The sequence below is a fragment of the Etheostoma cragini genome, chromosome 21 (genome assembly GCF_013103735.1).
Source record: "Etheostoma cragini isolate CJK2018 chromosome 21, CSU_Ecrag_1.0, whole genome shotgun sequence".
Classification (NCBI taxonomy): domain Eukaryota; kingdom Metazoa; phylum Chordata; class Actinopteri; order Perciformes; family Percidae; genus Etheostoma; species Etheostoma cragini.
Window position 1 is genome coordinate 18,596,017 of NC_048427.1, and position 19,817 is coordinate 18,615,833.

The 19,817-nt window shown below is 41.5% G+C and overlaps 1 protein-coding gene across 1 annotated transcript in view; it reads left to right on the forward strand.

Moving 5' to 3' along the window:
• The window catches only part of fasn (fatty acid synthase), a 40,048-nt gene extending 23,006 nt beyond the window's left edge, over positions 1-17,042 (forward strand). The window contains exons 16-42 of the mRNA XM_034861285.1: positions 296-471; positions 608-799; positions 922-1,002; positions 2,841-3,026; positions 3,486-3,665; positions 4,028-4,231; positions 4,735-5,051; positions 5,146-5,547; positions 5,834-5,998; positions 6,151-6,266; positions 6,670-6,803; positions 7,563-7,766; positions 7,943-8,093; positions 8,340-8,518; positions 8,767-8,886; positions 9,046-9,168; positions 9,257-9,480; positions 9,737-9,938; positions 10,363-10,514; positions 11,112-11,203; positions 11,327-11,721; positions 12,932-13,123; positions 13,285-13,512; positions 13,727-13,938; positions 14,316-14,414; positions 15,215-15,466; positions 16,643-17,042. Of these exons, the coding sequence (XP_034717176.1) occupies positions 296-471; positions 608-799; positions 922-1,002; positions 2,841-3,026; positions 3,486-3,665; positions 4,028-4,231; positions 4,735-5,051; positions 5,146-5,547; positions 5,834-5,998; positions 6,151-6,266; positions 6,670-6,803; positions 7,563-7,766; positions 7,943-8,093; positions 8,340-8,518; positions 8,767-8,886; positions 9,046-9,168; positions 9,257-9,480; positions 9,737-9,938; positions 10,363-10,514; positions 11,112-11,203; positions 11,327-11,721; positions 12,932-13,123; positions 13,285-13,512; positions 13,727-13,938; positions 14,316-14,414; positions 15,215-15,466; positions 16,643-16,780 (5,116 nt within the window). The 3' untranslated portion in view covers positions 16,781-17,042. The remainder of the gene's footprint in view (positions 1-295; positions 472-607; positions 800-921; positions 1,003-2,840; positions 3,027-3,485; positions 3,666-4,027; positions 4,232-4,734; positions 5,052-5,145; positions 5,548-5,833; positions 5,999-6,150; positions 6,267-6,669; positions 6,804-7,562; positions 7,767-7,942; positions 8,094-8,339; positions 8,519-8,766; positions 8,887-9,045; positions 9,169-9,256; positions 9,481-9,736; positions 9,939-10,362; positions 10,515-11,111; positions 11,204-11,326; positions 11,722-12,931; positions 13,124-13,284; positions 13,513-13,726; positions 13,939-14,315; positions 14,415-15,214; positions 15,467-16,642) is intronic.
• The last annotated feature ends 2,775 nt before the right edge of the window (positions 17,043-19,817 follow it).

Consider the following 19,817-nt stretch of genomic DNA (forward strand, 5'->3'; position numbering starts at 1 on the left):
TTGGGGGGGGGGGGGATGCTGTTGCTCCAAATGGGCTTTGCAGTGAACCCTGCTGTCTGCTTCTTCTCTGAGCACTCTTAAAAGCAGCTTCAGATACTTTAGGGTACTCGTAAATGTAGCCAATGTTATGTCTGCACCAATTGCGGACTGCAGTAAAAGACAGGACGGAATGGAGTAGATCTTTTGGTACCATCCATAACTTTTGACAGTGGTTATGCAAGAATAAACCTATTTTTTGTGTTACAAAATTACCACACTGCTTGGCTTTAGAATTCTTATTTATGCCCCTCTTTAGCATCAACGTGGATGCTAACAGCCTCTGCCCAGCGGTGGAGTACCCTGTGCCTGTTGGTACCCCTCTCATCTCCCCTTTGGTACAATGGGACCATGCCCAGACCTGGGATGTCCCCAAGGTAGAGGATTTTTCCTATGGCTCAGGAGGATCTAATTCTACATTTGTCTATAATATCGGTAAGAAATGGACGTCCAGAATAAAAAGCAGTTCCTCATCTTCCTTCGTTCCTTCTGTAATATAAAAAAAAAACTGGGCTATTGTATTTGATCACTTGGTGTGCTCTGTGTCCAACTCTTGTTTGACCAACAACAGACATAAACCCAGAGTCTACAGACTACTACCTAATTGGACACTGCATTGATGGGCGTGTCCTATACCCAGCAACTGGTTACTTGGTGCTGGCCTGGCGTACCTTGGTGAGAAGTCTGGGGGTTGTAATGGAAAGCACACCTGTAATCTTTGAAGACGTTACAATCCACAGGGCCACCATCCTGCCAAAAACTGGTAAGAGCAGAGTAGAGCAACAGGGGTTTGAGCATGTGGGGTAAGTCTTTTATTGTTGTAGACTGATGAGCTTCTGATTACCTCTCTGTCTGTCTTCTTTCTTCCCTTTCTGTGCCTTTCAGGCTCTGTCCAGTTAAAGGTACATCTCATGCCTGCCACCAACAAGTTTGAGGTTTCAGAGAATGGAAACCTGGCAGTCAGTGGTAGGTAATATTTTTTTATACAGCGTTTTTGACGGTGCAAATAAACAGGGCAGTTTCTGGACGTGGTGGTCCCGTCCCAGAAATTCACACTCGATGTAGTATTTAGTTATGGATCCAGTTCAAACAGCCGGGCCACTCTGGTCCAAACCACATTTAAGTGGGATGTTTTTGCCTCACCATACATGAGGGCAGACAAGGGCGATAATGGGGCAAGAACAGATCATTAAATCAAATAATTAGCTCATTACAATACTAGGGTGGGGCTCTCTCAAGAGGAAGTGACAAGTGGGCCAGAAGCCTTAACTTAAAAGCCTAGTAACAATATAACAACTTTGTAAGGCTGAACCCCCCTCTATTAATCGGTCTTTGAAATGTATTTGAGAGAGTTAATGATCCTCAATAGTATTAAGGGTTATTGATCTGCTAGGTTCGGATATAAAAAACATAAAGCATAATTTAGTGCACTACACCTCCTACCATGAAACCTAGGGAGATAGTCTTCCCCCTTGTGGCTGTTGCCAAAGGCTCTATGGCTTAACAAAACAACAAGAAGGAAGAGGTGAACCCTGTATTTTACCCCTTCAAAGAGCAAAATATTCAGAAATTAACCAGTTAATTTGCGCTACAGCCTTTGGGTTCTTATGCAGCACCTTAATCCATTTTATAAAAATGCTGCCAAACCCATACATTTTTACATATTGCCACATTCAACCATTTCAAATGCCCTTTCAGCATTAAGAGAAATATCAGCAATTGGGGATTGTCTATCAGCAACAGACCATGCAGTATTAATGAGATGCCTGATATAAACTGACAAGCCACGCCCCCAATAAACCCCACCTGATCAGGCTGAATTAGAAAAGTAATAACTTTATTTAATCTATTTGCAAACATTTTTGAAATAATCTTGACATCTACCTGCATTAGGGAAATTGGGCTGTAATTCTTACTAGAACTGTCAATCTTCCTCTATAATACCATTCAAATTCCATTTGATATTTTTTTAAATATTCAAATAATATTGAATATTTAATGCACAATTGCAGCCTGTTAAATAATATGTACTACTCTACTCAGGCTTATGCATTGTCAATGCCGCTACAAGCATGTGGTTGTTGTTACACCGTTTGTCCACTAGAGGGACTTCTAACATTACCACGCAACAGTTTTTTTCAACTGTCCAAAAAAACAAAGTCAAGCCCCCAAAAAATCTTTAAAAACCCCACATATAAGCACTTTGGCTTGATGGGTGTCTATTTTAAAGTCATGTTAAAACTATTTCCCATCCTTAACAGTTAGAGCCGCAGCTTGTCACTCCTTGTACTAATTTTCCTCAGTACGTAATGTTAGCTCTGTAATTTACTAATGTTACTCGTTACGTAATGTTAGCTTAGACCTCATAACGCCTTGTGTTTCTCCCACTAAGTTATTGTCCAGGCCATGGCAAGAAGAGGGAGATTAGCTAACAAAGCAAAATATTTAAAAAAAAAATATTTTTACTATTAAAATTGTATTCGACTTTCGGTATTTTGTTCAAACAAGCCTTAAACAGTCTTCTGGGTCTTTACCTTTTTTTTAGGAAGCTAGGAAATTATTAAAAGCCTGCCTAAATGTTGGTGTTAGTGTGCCCTTCTCCAGTGCCTCTCAAAATGCCTCTAACCGAAGTGGAGCCAATTAATTTGCAAAACTCTTAAAAAAATAAAAATTATGCATGAGGCAGCTAGATAGACCAGAGAAAATACAAAATTCTAGAAAACAGCTCTTTGCCCTTTGGCACATGTGAAAATTTAGTCTTCCCATTAATCGTTGCCATCTACTCTGTTCTATGTGATTTTCAGGTAAGGTGAGCATTCTGGAGGATGCAGCCCTAGACTCATTCCGTAGTCAGATGAATCAGAAAGCTGCCAACAACGAGGGTGACCCCAAAATGAAACTCACAGCACATGATATCTACAAAGAGCTACGACTGCGCGGCTATGACTATGGCAAGACCTTCCAAGGCATCTTGGAGTCCAATAATGCAGGTGTGTGTGTGGGTGGGTGGTCTGTCTGGTGGGCTGCCTGCAGTTTGCTTTGGAGGGCATGAATGTTGGGTGGGGAGGGGGGCACATGAGCTTCATTGCCCAGGGGCCCCTGGGGGTACTAATCCGGCCTTGTATCTTGCTCTGTCAAGCGGCATCATTAACGGTAATTAATATTAACGATACTGAATGGGGAAAGACAAATTATTCTTTTATCCCGTTTGAATTGAGCCATGATTTTTTAAAAGATAATTTTGCAATTCAAGAAAGTCTCAGTTTATGTTGAAGTATAAGACTTTGAAAAAACACAATTATCACACACTTCAAAGTCGTGTGTGTGTGTGTGTGTGTGTGTGTCCACTGTACTGTGTTAATATTTATAATAATAAAAAAGTAATGCATTGGTGTAATTTTTTATTTTTTTTGCTGATTGGCTACTGTCATGTGATTGGTCATTTTCAGGAAATAGTGGGAAACTGGAGTGGACAGGGAACTGGGTGACCTTTCTGGACACCATGCTGCAGATGATTGTGGCCGGGCTTTCGGGTCGTAGTCTGCGTTTGCCCACTAGGATCCGCTCAGTGTGTGTTGATCCAACTATCCATCTGGAGAAGGTGTGCAACTACACTGATGGGAAGCAAGGTGTGTGTATTTTCATCATGTGTGTCTGCACATGAATCTACCCTGAAATGTGCTTGTGTTTCATCGAATATATAAATCACCAAGCCTTACAGCACAGGCCACATAAAAATGAATGGTGACACTAAATCCGCTGTTTTAGAAATTATGATAACCAGAATCATGTCTAAGGATGAAAAAGAAATAACTTGTTGTACAATAAAAGCAGGTTGACTATATCTTTTGTAAAGAATTTATCAATATAGACAGAGTCTAGCAGTACACAGAAATGTTCATGAGACCCAAACATAATTTTAAAATAATTTTACAGGTTGTTTATGTTGGAGTCCTTAACTCCAAATTTTACTTTTCTCTCATTTCCGTAGCGATGGATGTCCACGTAAATCACTGCCTAGACCACATTGTTGCTGGCGGAGTCCAGATCTGCGGTCTGCACGCCACTGTGGCCCCCCGTCGACAGCAGCAGCAGAGTCCCCCCACCCTAGAGGAGTTTGTGTTTGTTCCCTATGTGGACACAGAGTGCCTGGCATCCAATGTGAAACTTGCTCAACAGCTGAGGCTCTGTAAAGGTACAATAGAAGGAAAAAAAAAAAAAAAACTGTCTTTGGGACTGTATCACTTTTCATAACTTCATTGACAGCTCTAATTTTGGATCCTATTTAAAGCAAATATTCAAAAATAAATATTTAATGCACAACTTTGACTGACTACAGAAAGTACATAAACATATTTGTTAGTGTATTACAGTGAACATTCATGTATTTACAATGTTGAGGAGACTTGATTCTGAGTGTCTGGAGAGTTTGTATTTATTTCTAGATTCCAACTTAGGTGTAGCATCCTTTTCAGTACTCTGCATTAGCGATCAGAATTCGGGTTTTAGGTGTTACAAGGCAGCAATTTCTCCTACTTGAAAAAGAGAGTGTGAAGTAGTAATAAATGTTAAGGGCCCTGCACTTCAATTACAAAAATTGAAAAAAATTAATTTATCTCGATTATCAGCCCATTGTGTTGCTTGTATCATCTGCCTTTACATGTCCCTCTAAGTATTTGTCCCACTCTCTCCATCTAGGTTTAATCTGTAGACTGCAACAAAAGTTGGCCCCCCATGGTGTCAAGCTCTCCATCCCCGGCTTACAAGGGGAGTCAGACGGCCCTCTTCCCAGCCCAGAGCCCTCTGAGCCCTCCCTGGTGCGGCTGCTGGCCCTGCTCTGCAGCCTGGAGCTTAACGGGAACCTTCGATCTGAACTAGAACAGACTGTGGAGAAGGAGAGGGCATGTCTGCTGCAGGACGGGCTGCTGCAGGGCCTGCTAGACAACCATGCCCTCAGACACTGCCTGGACACCACCCTAGAAAACATCATGCCCGGCAAGATTAAAGTCCTGGAGGTAAGATTGAAACTATTTAAAAAAAAAACTAGAACTAAATTCTGCTATTGTCTCAGAAATGTGTTAACCCTCTTCACCTCTCTTACCCCACCAGGCTCTCTCCAATGATGGTCAGCTCTTTTCTCGTGTGGTAGCGCTCCTTAACATCCAGCCCCTGCTGCGTGTGGACTATACTGCCACAGCGACCAACCTAGACCTTCTGACCCCCCACCAGGCCACCCTGGAGGAGCTGGCAGTCGCCTCGGCTCAGTGGGACCCCTTGATGAGCCCGGCTCCTGGAAGTATACTAGGAGGGGCAGACCTTGTGGTGTGTAACCATGCCTGGGGCCCTCTAATGACGGATCCCGGACTTCTTTTGGCAAATTTGGCTTCCGGAGCCAAACAAGGGGGGTTTGTTCTCCTCCACACACTGCTGAAGGGAGAGACTCTGGGGGAAACAGTTGCCTTCCTTTCCAGCACTGCTCAGAGCACCTGCCAGCAAGGACTGCTCACACAGGTTAGTAGAGACAGTGCCAATGATTTTTTTTACCCTGCCAAACACTTCCTTTTTGTGTATCTTATAGACATCACAATGATGGTGTCTCTTACAATAAAACAGCAGTTCGATAGAATCATTATTCTGATTTTAAACCCCAAAGCTGGAAGATCAAAGTTAATAATATTAGATAAAGAAATAATTTCTCATTCAGCTATTCAGTCACATGTTGAGATTCTAAAATCACATTGAATATCTGAGCGGAAGGTTATATTTTTGCTAATATTATCTCCCTCCTTTTTACCAGGCTGAGTGGGAGAAGGTGATCTCTGAGGCATCCCTCAGTCTGGTGACTGTAAGGAAGTCTTTTTACGGCTCAGCCCTTTTTCTGTGCCGCCGTCGTTCTCCAGGCAAACGGCCCATTTTCCTACCTGTGGACAGCACCAACTACGAGTGGGTGGAAACTCTCAAGGTACGTTCTATATCCTTCTATGTTTGTATGTGTCTGGCATTTGGCAGTTAGTGACTTAAAAGGGAGTCATGATAAATACATGGAAACCATGACCTCTTTGGTCGTTCATTTACAAATGTGACATTAGTCATAACTGTGTGTTCTATGCTCAGGCAACGATGTTAGAGTCATCGGACTCTCCAGTATGGTTGACTGCGTCTCATGCCCACTGTGGCATTGTGGGAATGGTCAACTGTCTACGCCAGGAGCCAGGTGGCAACCGAATACGGTAGGACCTATTGTCAACCATACAAACTGCAAGTTTTGTCACAGTACCAGAATGTTACACTTAACACAATAAACTGTAAGAGTAAGTAAGTAAAGTAAATCACTAGCCCTTACCACAGCCGACCTGGTTGGACGCGGACTCTCTGCCCTTTGCTGCATGTCGTTTCTCCCCCCCCAGTCTTTCTCGCCCGTTTTACTGTACTATCACATAAAGGCAAATCCCACAAAATAGCTTTAAAACACTACATATAAACTATAACTACCTTTCTTACATGTATTATAAGACAGACATCACATAATTCTTACCACCATTCATTTTTTAAGCTTCTTGTACCCTATCTTTCCATGTTGTATCCATTGTAATTCATTGGTTTTTGTACTGTGTTCCCTTTTTATGTTACCAGCTGTGCGTTTGTGTCCAATCTAAACGAGTCTTCAGCAACACCGAGCCTTCAGTCGGTGCTGGAAGGGGATCTGGTTATGAACGTGTTCAGAGACGGACACTGGGGTGTCTTCAGGCACCAGCTCATCACTCAGGGTACCAAAATATCAAATTGTCACTTATTCTGGTTCTATTTAGATTAATATGGTCCCGACATTGTTGTCCACCACAACCATTATGTTTGAGTTATTTTGATAACAGATATTTTGTCATAACAGTACAACAGTGGTGGCAAACCACTTTATTTTGTGAAAAGAAATCCTCTAAAATAATTAAACTTCATAGGGAAAGCAGCGCAGACAATTGCTATTTTAGAAGTTTTAGTGCCGGGATAGCAGCTGTGTTTTTTTTGTTTTTGGAATTCATTTCTTCAAATTAACATTTTAGGTTGTCCTATGTCCTTGTCTGCCCAACAACTAGTTGGACATATATTTGTCATGCTGCATAGGACATACAGTAATTGTTGTAGCAGTACTAGTCAGCTTTGGCTGCACATATACCACTGTGTAGCCAAATCATGGACAATCTAAATGTTCAGAAATGCATTTCTTTGATTATAGGCAAAATTCATGGATGTATTTTATTCTGTTAGACGTTGTCATCTGTGACATCCCTTAAACACATGTTAAAATAAATCTTTTGTTTTAAATGTATTTCTAAAACTAGGTTTTTTTCCCGGAGATTTGGATTTGAGATTTTAGAAAGTGTTGGTACCAACAGTGCCACTTAAACCATATTTAGTCAGATAGAATTTATTCAGATCAGTTTAATGCATATAAGTCCCATTCAAAATGTTTGATGTGCCCATGGCTTATAGTTACATTAAAGTAATTGTCTGTATTTTTTGGTTGTCAGATCTAAATGAAGAATTGACCGAGCAGGCCTACGTTAATGTGCTGACTCGAGGTGACCTCTCTTCTCTGCGCTGGATTGCCTCCCCACTCCGCCACTTTGTGACCAGCAACCCAAACGTGCAACTGTGTCGCGTCTACTACAGTTCACTCAACTTCAGAGATATAATGCTGGCCACTGGAAAATTGCCACCAGATGCTATTCCAGGTACAGGGTGAAGACACAATATATGCATTCAGTCTTGATTTTTATTACAGTACTAACCCAAGCATCTTGTAGGTAACTATTATACTAAACAAAATGTCAAGTAACAGTGGACCAATTGTACATCAAGCACCCACAATTAGACAACTTACCACTCCTGTTGATTATACATCTTGTAGGTGACCTAGCTCTTCAGCAGTGCATGTTGGGTATGGAATTTTCTGGTCGTGACAGCATTGGTCAGCGTGTGATGGGGCTGCTGCCTGCCAGAGGCCTGGCAACAAGTGTCGATGCTGACAAGCGGTTCCTCTGGGATGTTCCCTCAAGCTGGTCAGTGTCACATTTAAATTGTGTGTTACAAAGACCAAACAGTGTAAATGTACAGTCAGTGTAGTCAGATTGCAAGTAGCAGTATGAGCCTGATCATCCTTGTGTAAACAAGGGTCTCTCCTCTTTCTGCTCTTATTATAAAATTAAGTTTCTGCATGGGTGCTCTGACAACAGCATAAATTATCGTTACATCATACTATATAATAACAAATAATTCTGTGTGTCTGTGTGTGTGTATGTGTGTAGGACACTGGAGCAGGCAGCATCAGTGCCAGTGGTCTACGCCACAGCCTACTACTCCCTGGTGGTGCGCGGCAGGCTCCGACCCGGAGAGACTGTTCTCATCCACTCTGGGTCAGGGGGCGTCGGCCAGGCTGCCATCGCCATAGCACTCAGCAAGAAATGTAAAGTCTTCACTACAGTTGGTAAGTATTTAACACTTACATAACACTGTCATTGTGACAGAAAATGAGCTCTGATATGATTTCTTATTGACGGTCTTATCCTATTTTTATATAAAAGCCCATTTCTGCCAAAATCCACCACCAGTGAAAGTTTTTTTCCTCATATTATGATCATGTAGAAATTGTGAGAATTAGTGCATCGTGAATTACTAAGTCATAATTATAATTGTGATATGGTATCTCATAAAAACTCTTTTTACCCTATCTAGGCTCAAAGGAGAAGCGGGCCTACCTGCAGGAGAGGTTCCCTCAGCTCTCAGCAGAGTCCTTTGCTAACTCCAGAGACACCTCTTTTGAACAGCACATCCTGCTCCACACACAGGGCAAAGGTCAGATACTTCTTTCTGTATTAAGGAATTGTAACCAACATACCAATGTCAACAAATTCTCTGTAGGATTGCTAAAATGAAAGCAGCCCCTGAAAAACAGCTTTACAGTGTTTTTAAGCGTAGTAAAAAACAAGTGTGTGTGTTGTTTTGTTTTTTCAGGTGTGGATGTGGTGTTGAATTCTCTGGCTGAGGAAAAACTGCAGGCTAGTATTCGCTGCCTAGCCAGACATGGACGATTCCTGGAGATTGGCAAATATGACCTGTCCAACAACTCTCCACTGGGTCAGTAGAAACCTGCAGGCTCACACACTCAGGCTCGGTTCATCTTCAGCATGGTCAGCACTGAACAATGTTGTTGTGATCTCTCCAGGCATGGCTCTGTTCCTGAAGAATGTGGCATTCCATGGCATTCTGCTGGATGCTCTCTTCGAAGAGGGTAACCAGGAGTGGGAGGAAGTGTCCAAGCTGCTGAAGGAAGGCATTATTGGAGGTGTAGTTCAGCCTCTAAAGACCACAGTGTTTGAGAGGGACCAAGTGGAAGAAGCATTCAGATACATGGCTCAGGGCAAGCACATTGGCAAGGTCCTCCTGCAGGTCAGTTTCCCATCTGACCTTCCTCAGCCTTTGCTATTAGTGTAAGGGGAGTATAGATTGTTAATAATAGACCAATCTGTTATGATGTAGTAGAAAGAGACACTGAAAGATTTGAAAGAAAACAGAGTAATCCTGGTAGATGTTTCAGTTTACACCTGCAACCTCAGTTTCTTATTAAGTTAACATAATTATTGTGTGACTATAACTGGAAAATACTACACTATGTGTCTTTTTCCTGGTTCTTCTCTTCATACAGGTCCGTTGTGAAGAGATGGGTTCGGCAGTTCAAACTGCTTCCCCTTTGTCTTTTCCAGCTATCTGTCGCACCTTCTGTCTCCCCTCCCACTCGTACATTATCACTGGTGGACTGGGGGGCTTCGGTCTAGAGCTTGCACAGTGGCTGACGGAGAGAGGTGCCAGCAAACTGGTGCTGACCTCCAGATCAGGCATTAGGAACGGTAAGGCACGGTGACACAAAGCTGCAGCAGGTGCTCCTCAGTTAAACACTGGACTAAAAGTAATGTTTTTTTGTGATCAGCACTTTTTAATTATCTTTTAAGGTCCAATATGCAATATATTTACTCTATTTAATCAAAAAATGAGCACAATATGTCATTGGATATTAAGGAAATATTCTAAGTTGAAATACTTTTTTTGACAACGCTACAGCCAGTATTTTCTTCCTTTTTAAAATTTCCATTCAGTCTGTTTTTATCGTCACTGCTACTAGTAGGGATGGTCATTTCAGTCATTTCAACATCCATGCGTTTGCATTAAATTATATAGAGCACAAATAAATTGAGAGACAGCCACCCTTTAACTATGTGACAGTAATTTGGCTGATTTGCGCTTCTCTAACTAGTTTTTCATATTTGTTGCTAGGTTACCAAGCAAAGCGAGTGCGTGAATGGCAGAGTCGTGATGTGGAGGTGCTGGTGTCGACCAATGATGTCAGCACACTCAAGGGAACAGAGAAACTCCTTGCCGAAGCCTGCGCACTGGGCCCAGTGGGGGGTGTCTTCCACCTGGCCATGGTAACGCACCAATCCACCTCATCAGCTGTCCCCCTCACTCGCTAATATGGGGATCGATGGCAGTGTCTGTCGGCCCATCACTTTAGTGACTGACTGAAATATCTCAGCAACTATTGGATTGACATCATTTGTGCATTCATTCATGGTCATCCGAGAAACCTCATGAAACCTAACCTCTAGTGCCAACATGAGATTGCTATTTTAAGCCTTTAGTGACATGTCTTAACTAAAATGAAAAAACTGGTTCAGACATGCATCCACTCAAAGTAGTGGGCCCATCATCATAGCTAAGAAAAGCCTCACAGAGCCACTAGCATGGCTATAAACCTTTTGTTTAAATATTTTGTTTTTTTTCTCCTATTCACATTCATGTCACCTTATAGAATTATTAGTACAGTTACTGATATGGTACCGTTATTTGACACCATAGTTATTTACTGTGATTATTAGTAATTTTATGCTCTGGTCTTAACTGTAAATCTGGGTTACAAAACCTCCTCTGGTGACATTGCCCCAAAACTGCTTCTCCATTTAAATTGGCCGTAATTTCACTTTGACCTAAACTTCAAGCATGTTCTGTATGTATTATCTCATCAGGTGTTGAAAGATGGCATGTTGGAAAATCTGACTCCTCAGCTCTTCCTTGATGTTAACAAACCTAAATATGATGGAACCATCAACCTGGACAAGTAAGACAACCATAAGTAGAATAGATAATACTTTATTCATCCCACAGTGGGGAAATTTCCTTATGAATCCATCTGTTTAAATCAGGGAACTTTAATACTCACTCACTTATATTCCCTCTCCAGAGTGACAAGAAAGTTGTGTCCAGACCTCAGGCATTTCGTGGCCTTCTCCTCGGTCAGCTGCGGCCGTGGCAACGCTGGCCAAAGCAACTATGGTTACGCCAACTCAGCCATGGAGCGTGTGTGTGAAAAGCGCCGCTACGATGGCTTACCTGGACTGGCGGTCCAGTGGGGTGCCATTGGCGATGTGGGCGTGGTGCTTGAGACCATGGGTGGCAATGACGCGGTGATCGGTGGCACCCTACCACAGCGCATCACATCCTGCCTGGAGGTGCTCGACCTCTTCCTATGCCAGCAGCAACCAGTGATGTCTAGCTTTGTACTGGCAGAGAGGACGGTAGTAAAGAGCGAGACAGGAAGCCAGAGAGACTTGGTGGACGCTGTAGCTCACATTCTTGGTAAGGTGCTATATAAAAAATCTAACTTTTATGTCCTAAATTGTGGGGAAATGTAGGGTCTGTGGTCAGCGTTAGGGTCTATAATGTGATCCCTTATTATTAAATGTTAATCTGTAAATTTCTGTAGTGATCCAAGTAATATTTGTTCTTAAAGTCTACTGAAGTACTATATCGAATGACATGGTTAAGCTATGTCCTAGGAGTGTAACGAGACACCCAGCTCACAAGAAGAAACACAAGATTCACAAGCTCAAGATGAGATTTTAACACTATTTTAACAAAAACTTCAATGAAAAAAATAAGACTGGAAAAATATTCTTTTAATCAATTGAAAGTCCTAAAAATGAAAAACAAGCACTGCAAGGTTATGCCACAAACTCAAACGACTGGCTTCTCTGCTGTATAACTAACAGTTACACCATTCCTTATTCCATATGTACGGTGGAGAGATAGTCTCCTCACTCAGAGAACCGGGGTTACAACATAACCAAAGTGTTTTTTTGGCAGTAGGCCACGTTCAATCTGTGTGCACCGTTTTGCTACTGTTTTCTGGTTGGACAACATGTTACCTTGGAACGGTGTGAAATGGTGTGCAACGGGCTTAAAGTTATGTTTTCTCTTGTGTCATGGGTGGATCTCTCGTTTATTGTCTGTGTCACAGGTGATACCCAATCAGCAGAGACGTGTCTGTAATCCTGTGCTAGTAAAACGGCTGAGCGCACACAACAGGCGGTTCAATGCACCCCCGTTTCAGGGGCTGAATGTGGGACGATTTTGTATTTGAATTTTTCTTTGTACAGTAGACAGAGAGAAATATAAAGCTTATTTGGCAATTAAACGCATTAAAAGTAAAGTTAGATTTTGCTGTCTGCTTTCCAACTCATTTTAAAATAGAGTGTTTTTTTTTCTTGTAATTGTGGCTTACATCTCAAGGAAAGTTTTTCCTTGCTAACTTTATAATCATAGAGAATATCAAAGTGTTTTTTTTTTCTTGTAAATTAGTAGAAAACATTAAGTTACACAGCATATTTCTTATTACCAATGACCAACTACAAGTGCTTAAAGTACTGTCAGCAAATACTGCCAGATCATGTATTGTACATCACTCAGAGAGAGGCATTCTTTTTGTCAGCATCCTATTTAATTTATTTGTACAGCTAAATTTGATCTGCAAAGCTAGCACAACGTTCACTGTGACCTTCACCCTCAGGTGTGCGGGATTTGAACAGCGTGAACCCTGATGCCTCCTTGGCTGACCTGGGCCTGGACTCCTTGATGGGTGTCGAGGTTCGCCAAACTCTGGAGCGCGACTACGACATCGTCATGAGCATGAGGGAGATTCGCCAGATCACCATTAACAAGCTGCGAGAGATGGCCAACAGCAAGCCAGGCGGATCAAATGGTATAAGAGCTGCTCTTAAATTATCTGAAAGAATTGAGATTTATTAAAAAAAGATCAGTCTAAATCCAGTTCCTTGTAAGATGTGGCTTCATAAAACCTGCAGATGCACTCAGACCAGGAAGAATGAGTTTTTCTTGTCTTTGCTACTTCCAACTCTCCAGAATCTCACCAGGCTACGGCTAAGAGAGATGGCGTTCACTCTCTGTTGGAATCTGATCTGACCCAGATATTAGTCAACCCCAACAGCCCCACTGTGACGCCACTCAACAAGGTTCAGAACCAGGAGAGGCCATTGTTTCTGGTTCATCCCATTGAGGGCTCCATTACAGCCTTTAAGACGCTCGCTTTCAAGCTTAGCATGCCTTGCTATGGCCTGCAGTGCACCAAAGGTAATGTTTGCCTCAGAATAATCCACTTTTTTCTTGGGGAATGTTTACTGATGTTCTAACCAACCACCACCTTTTTGGCCTAATGGTTATGTTTATTATTTAGATGTTTATATATGAATTAACGAGTGTGAGGATTTAGAGCTGTGACGGTTTACAATGAACTGACCCAACATTGTCCAACCAATCTCATCTTGGTTCATCCCCTTTCCCCCAGCTGCTCCTCTGGACAGCATCCAGTCCCTGGCAGCCTACTATGTGAACTGCATCAGACAGGTTCAGCCAGACGGGCCTTATCGAATCGCCGGCTACTCCTTTGGTGCCTGTGTGGCATTCGAAATGTGCTCCCAGCTTCAGACCCAGAATCGCCCTGTGGAGTACCTCTTTCTGTTTGATGGATCGCACTCCTATGTGGCAGCATACACGCAGGTCAGAGAAAAGAGCTCACACACACACAATTTTTAGCTTAATGACGTGCAAGTTCTAAACATTTTTTAAAAGGTACATTCTGCAAAGATTGTGATTTTTCTTATTTCTGTGGGGATGCCTGGTATTTTCAGCCTATTAATTAATATCAACATATTAACTATTCATTCATGTATTTCACATTTTATTGCATTAGGTAGTTTTGGACTGTCTAACATGAGTGTGATCATAACAATTTGATCAATACGATTTGATGTTTTAATACAAAGCAAAAATTTAAAGATTAATATGTGCGTTTAATTATCTAGTTCGGGGACAACTTGAGGTTTGCAATAACTGTAGGTTGGTTATGTCACGTTTACTCAGTGTTTGCTTTCCAGAGCTACAGAGCCAAGTTGACACCAGGCAAAGAGTCTGAGGCTGAAACTGAAGCCCTGTGTGCCTTCATCCAGCAGTTTACTGGCATTGCGTACAACAAGGTATAACATACAGAAGTCTCATTTTCTATTTAGACACGTATGCGCACACACATAGGCACGCACCAAAGATTTTCATCAGTCACAACGTTCAAGCAATCCTTGGGTGCTTTTAATACACAAAATGTTGATCATCCCATGTTCCAGGAGGTAGTCCTTTTCCTATATTTATCATGCCTAAGGCTCCTAAAGTCAAAGAAACCAGATCTAAAACGGCAATATTATATACCCTGGTAGTGATTTTCTACACAAAAGATTTAAATTAGAATTAGAGAAGCTTAAACCATAGACCATTTTTTTTAATGTTAATATGCTAAATAAAAGGTTACGCTAATGTGTCGCATGATCTAATATTAATGATTGTTTGTAATTAAATAGGGATAACATACCGTCATTTACAATGATATAATTTATTTTCATTTGTAATTTTGCTAACTACTTTTAAGTCACTGCAATATATGGTAAATGTTAAAAGAAATAATTATATACGTCTATATCTCACAATCCAGCCTCTCTAAACGTTAAAGTAAAACGTTACAGAAAACGCTCGTACATTAATACATTAATACAAAAACATTATTTCAAAAGCAACGTAGCCTACAGGGACTGTAGAGTGGCAAGTTAATGTCCATGGGACTCTCTAAATCTGAAAAAATAATAAATCTAGATGGGTGGAGGATGTATGATTTTTAAGCCTGGATTATGCACAGCCTGGGAATTGGGAAATATAGTACTTTTGACAAATAAATTCCTATAGCGGTTTCCATCCCAATGACTTCTGATTTGCCCCTGTTGTTCTGCAGCTTCTGGAGACTCTTCTCCCACTGTCAGACCTGGAGGCCCGGGTCAACACCGCGGTGGACCTGATCACCTCCAGCCACAAGAACATCAGCCGAGACCTGCTGCACTTCGCGGCCACCACCTTCTACTACAAGCTGAAGGCTGCTGACGGCTACGTGCCCGGGACAAAATACCACGGCAATGTGACGCTACTGCGCGCCAAAACCAGCAGTGAATACGAACAAAACTTGGGAGCTGACTACAAGCTCAGCGAGGTAACAGCCACAAGTACACTCACCTCAACACGCAGAACATGTCAAAAAAGTCAAAAACGGACGAGACGGGGACACAAAAGGAAAATCAAGAGGTGGTGTTGTGGGCGGAGACATAGACACAAGGCTAACACTCGAAATAGTTCTGGGATCAAGATTTGACACGGGGCAGCAAAAAGGGAACAGCAGCCCATAGTTACCTGGCTGCAACTAAAATAAAACACTCTGATTTTAAGCATACACGCGGATTTGGATGAGAGCCGACACACGCATAAGTAATAGATTGTGTATATAGGATGCTTGTGTGTATATAATACATAATACTGTATATATTTGTGCGTTAATACAGATATTTGTTGTTTTACACTTAAATACCCTATAAAGTGTGTGTGTGTGTGTGTGTGGTGTGTGTAAAACTAAATTATCAATCTCATTAACCTGGTATTGATCAATATCAATACCAAAGTTGGTATCAATGTTATCCATATTTGAATCCATCTGCCCACCACTACTGGAAGTAGCATCATGTTGTTATTTTGCCGTGATAGCTTGCCATTGCCTCTCGCCGCCGGCAAGACCCGGTCCTGGTCCAATCCTTAAAGGAATCTTGCCAGAATGGTTCTGGGACTGCTGGCCATGGTCATTGTGGCCCTCAATTTCTCCCGAATCAGCTCACCCAAAAACTTCTCCGCATCTCCACCTTCCTTTCCCTCAGAACGCAAACAAAACACACAATATTGCGTCTGGATCAATTTTCAGAAGCTTCAGTTTTTTCCCCAAAGCAGACCTTTGACCTCTGTCTCGCCAGCGGCCCCCTCTAAACTCTCGATGCGACTCTGAACCTCATTCATCCTGAAGACCAGGCAGGAGAGGATCAACGGACCCCCGAATTTACTTCAGACTTTTGAGATCAGGCGTGATTCTCTCTAGTGCTGCGAATAGTTTACCAATATCCGCCTGGCAATTTGACATTTTCGGCACTTTAACTTTGTAATGTTTCAAACGTTATACATTTATAATTTTTCACAGTTGATTTTTCCCCAATATTTACATTTTACCCAATATTTTCTGCTGGATATTCTCTATATACTCTGTTTGTTATTGCACTTTAGCCTTTTAGCACATCTGCGTTATTATGGCAACCCTCATAAAATCTTTGAATCTCATTCTTACATATAGGTATGTGATGGCAAGGTGTCGGTCCACATCATTGAGGGAGACCACCGCACCTTCCTGGAAGGAGAGGGGGTCGAGAGCATCAGCAGCATCATCCACAGCTCACTGGCTGAGCCACGGGTTACAGCGAGGGAGGGCTAGACACGCCCAACCCAACTCCACCTTCACACTAATTCCACAACATTCCCCAAGTGGGTCTCTTTCTCCAATTAGTTCATGATGTGTAAGTTTAACTTTGTTAGATCCAGTGAGACTAATATCCAGCATGTTTACGTTCTGTGCCATTTGGCTTCTAAAATCCTTAATGCACCTTACTACTCCCCTTCAAATCGTATTGGTCAATTCAAGCAAGGGACACGCTTTCTAACCTATCAGAGCTCTTAGCTGGCATCTTCTGATTTGGCAAACAAATGCGCATATACAGTAAGATTTTGTAAGTTGTGTTTCGTTCAGCCTTTTGGGTAATTATAGCCATTTAAAGCAATTTTGCTAATGAAGAGTCAGCTATGTAGTGGTCCATGACTAATCATTAACTCTTAGTAGTTACATGGGCTATTTTCATAGCACAATCAAAGAAAATGAGGTATTAAGAAAACTATTTCATCACTTAAACTGCTGCTTGTGCATGCTCCCACTCCTAAATTCTTCCTGGTTTTATTTAGGAAATGGGCCCATTGCACATGTGTGTATATGTAATGGGTCCACGTACCATGTAGTCTGGTGAGTTGTGAGCCCAGTCTGTGCAGATAGTCCAGCGACTAAACCATTTGCTCAGGTAGAACCAGTATCGCGGGGAAGGAAGTCTTTGATTTGGTTAAATGGGTTCTACATCCAGAGGAGGAGTATCATTAGCATGGTAGCTGCAGCTGTGCTCTCTGCTGGAGCTTCTATAACTAACGGACCTTAACCGTCGGGTAACGTTGACTCTGTTTGGCTCTGGAGACTCTACGCTCAAGAAAGTCCAGTTTAAACAATAGAGACATGGGTTTGTCAGATGATAAAATACTGCACAGCAGATTATAAAACTGTCGCTATTTCACAACTCTCAACCTGTCGAGACAATTACCAGGTAAACGGAACAAATACCCAACCTTACAAAGGAATCTGTGTGTACTTGCGTTTCATTGGTCAGTTCGTTGCTGGATGACATTAAAATGTTTCATTTTTAGGGTTAGGGTCAGTCTTTGTGATGTCAGCTGCCTTGTGGCTTCTGTCATGTTTATGCTACTCATGCTCAGCCTTTGGCAAACTGGGCTAGTGTTCATAATTGTACATTAATGCACGTTTACATGTGGGAATAAGGACTTGTGTCATTTTACTTTAAATGACATGTACATGTCCTTTTCCCGGTAAAATTCCCGAATGAAGCGCTGCTCGTGTATAGCTTCTGTCTCACTGTATCCCAAATCTGTTAAACTGCCACCGTAAAATTCCTTCTGACATGTTGCGAAACTTGACCAGATATTATTAGTATTAGATGTGTGTTTTTTTTTCTTTTCTTCTATTTTATTTGTTTATTTTGTTACAAAGTAATTTTGTCAGAGCACATTGTGTTGTTTTTGTCGTTTTTTTCCATCATCTTTTGCCTTGAAGCAAAGCAGAAACTGTTATTCTTGTCAACTGAGTCACCCAAAAACCAAAACTCACTCAAATTATGAAGTACATGAGTGGGATTAATTTAGTGCAGACACCTAATATTTTATAATTAAGAGCAATTTAACTGAATGGGCACACTGAATGACTTCTATAGACCAATTATTATCCATACCTATAAAATACACTGATGCCCTGATACTAATTACATGTAATTTTAAATGTTTGTAACCAACAGTTAACTTTTTTTCCTACACTAATCCAAATACAATTTGTAGAAAAAAAGATATTACATTTACCAGACAGATTCAAAAGAAACTGTTCTCAAAAATAAGATCAATTTGGCTAAGTGAAACAGTCGATCTAGGTCAATTTTTGCCATCTGAGCAACGTTTTGATGCCAAAACGTTGAGTTTAATGGTTCCCCTGCAACAAATGATCCACTTCTGACTTTCTGACGGCGATAACAGTTACAGTATTTTGATAGTGATGCACTGAAAAGGTTCGATATGTAAATATGTCACTAAATGTTGCATCCTTTCCCAATCATTGAATTTTGGTTGTGAATAACTACTAGGGCGTCTATTATATAAGGACAAAACTGACCTGAACAGCAGTCGGGGGATTCCCTTTTTACGGATTAGGCTCCATCCTCCCACAGCTGTCCCATGACCCTCCCTTAGTTTCATGACCCCCTCCCCCCCCTCGGCAATCAGTCCTGTGTCACTATCGCAGCAACATATGACAGGCAACCTGATCCCTGAGACCTCTGATCTGGTCTATGAAGGGTCTGGTGACTCGAGGCAGATGTGATTGATTGCAGTGAAATGGAGAAGGAAGTGACAGTACATGCACATCTCTTATATTGTAATAATAGAAATACATGTTATTTCTATGATTGTAATATTTCCAGTATGTATTGTTATGACTAATAAAGGCCTTTCACTTTAACTTTTGTGTTTTTCAATTAATTCAACATGTGAAAGATAGAAGCACCCATGATGTATGAATGTTTTCTGTTACATGGCTTTCTCTATATGTTTACTGTGAAAACATCTTAGTAAGGGAGAAGAATATATAGTATGTGGGGCACGGTGTGTTTTATAAGACAAGCAAATATTACCCCCCCCTCAAAGGGTATTCTAAGTAAATGTGGGTGAGGTTGTTCCTCCCTAAGCTCAACATAGTCAGCAGAGGGCGCTCTAGGCTTTACATTACACAGCTGATGCTGGCAGTAGAAGTAACTGTGTGTGTAACATGATGAACAAAAAACGTGAACCATAAAAAGGTAAACTGGCATCATAAAAGAATTATGCTTAGGACACCAAAATGGCTAGCAGCTGCACTGCATTTGAAACAATTCTCACAAAATATATAGTTTAAGTTATTTAGTATCTCATTTGGAATATTGTCAACCGCTGTTTCTTTTTCCAAATTTGACTAGCCATTTGAAAATGAGCCACTCGAAATTGAGATATACTGTATATTGAATATGTGTACTCACACGCCTTATCACACCCCATCACTGACGCTGAGTGTGACCAGTGGTACAACAAGCCAGAGTTACTGATCGAGACAAGCAGAA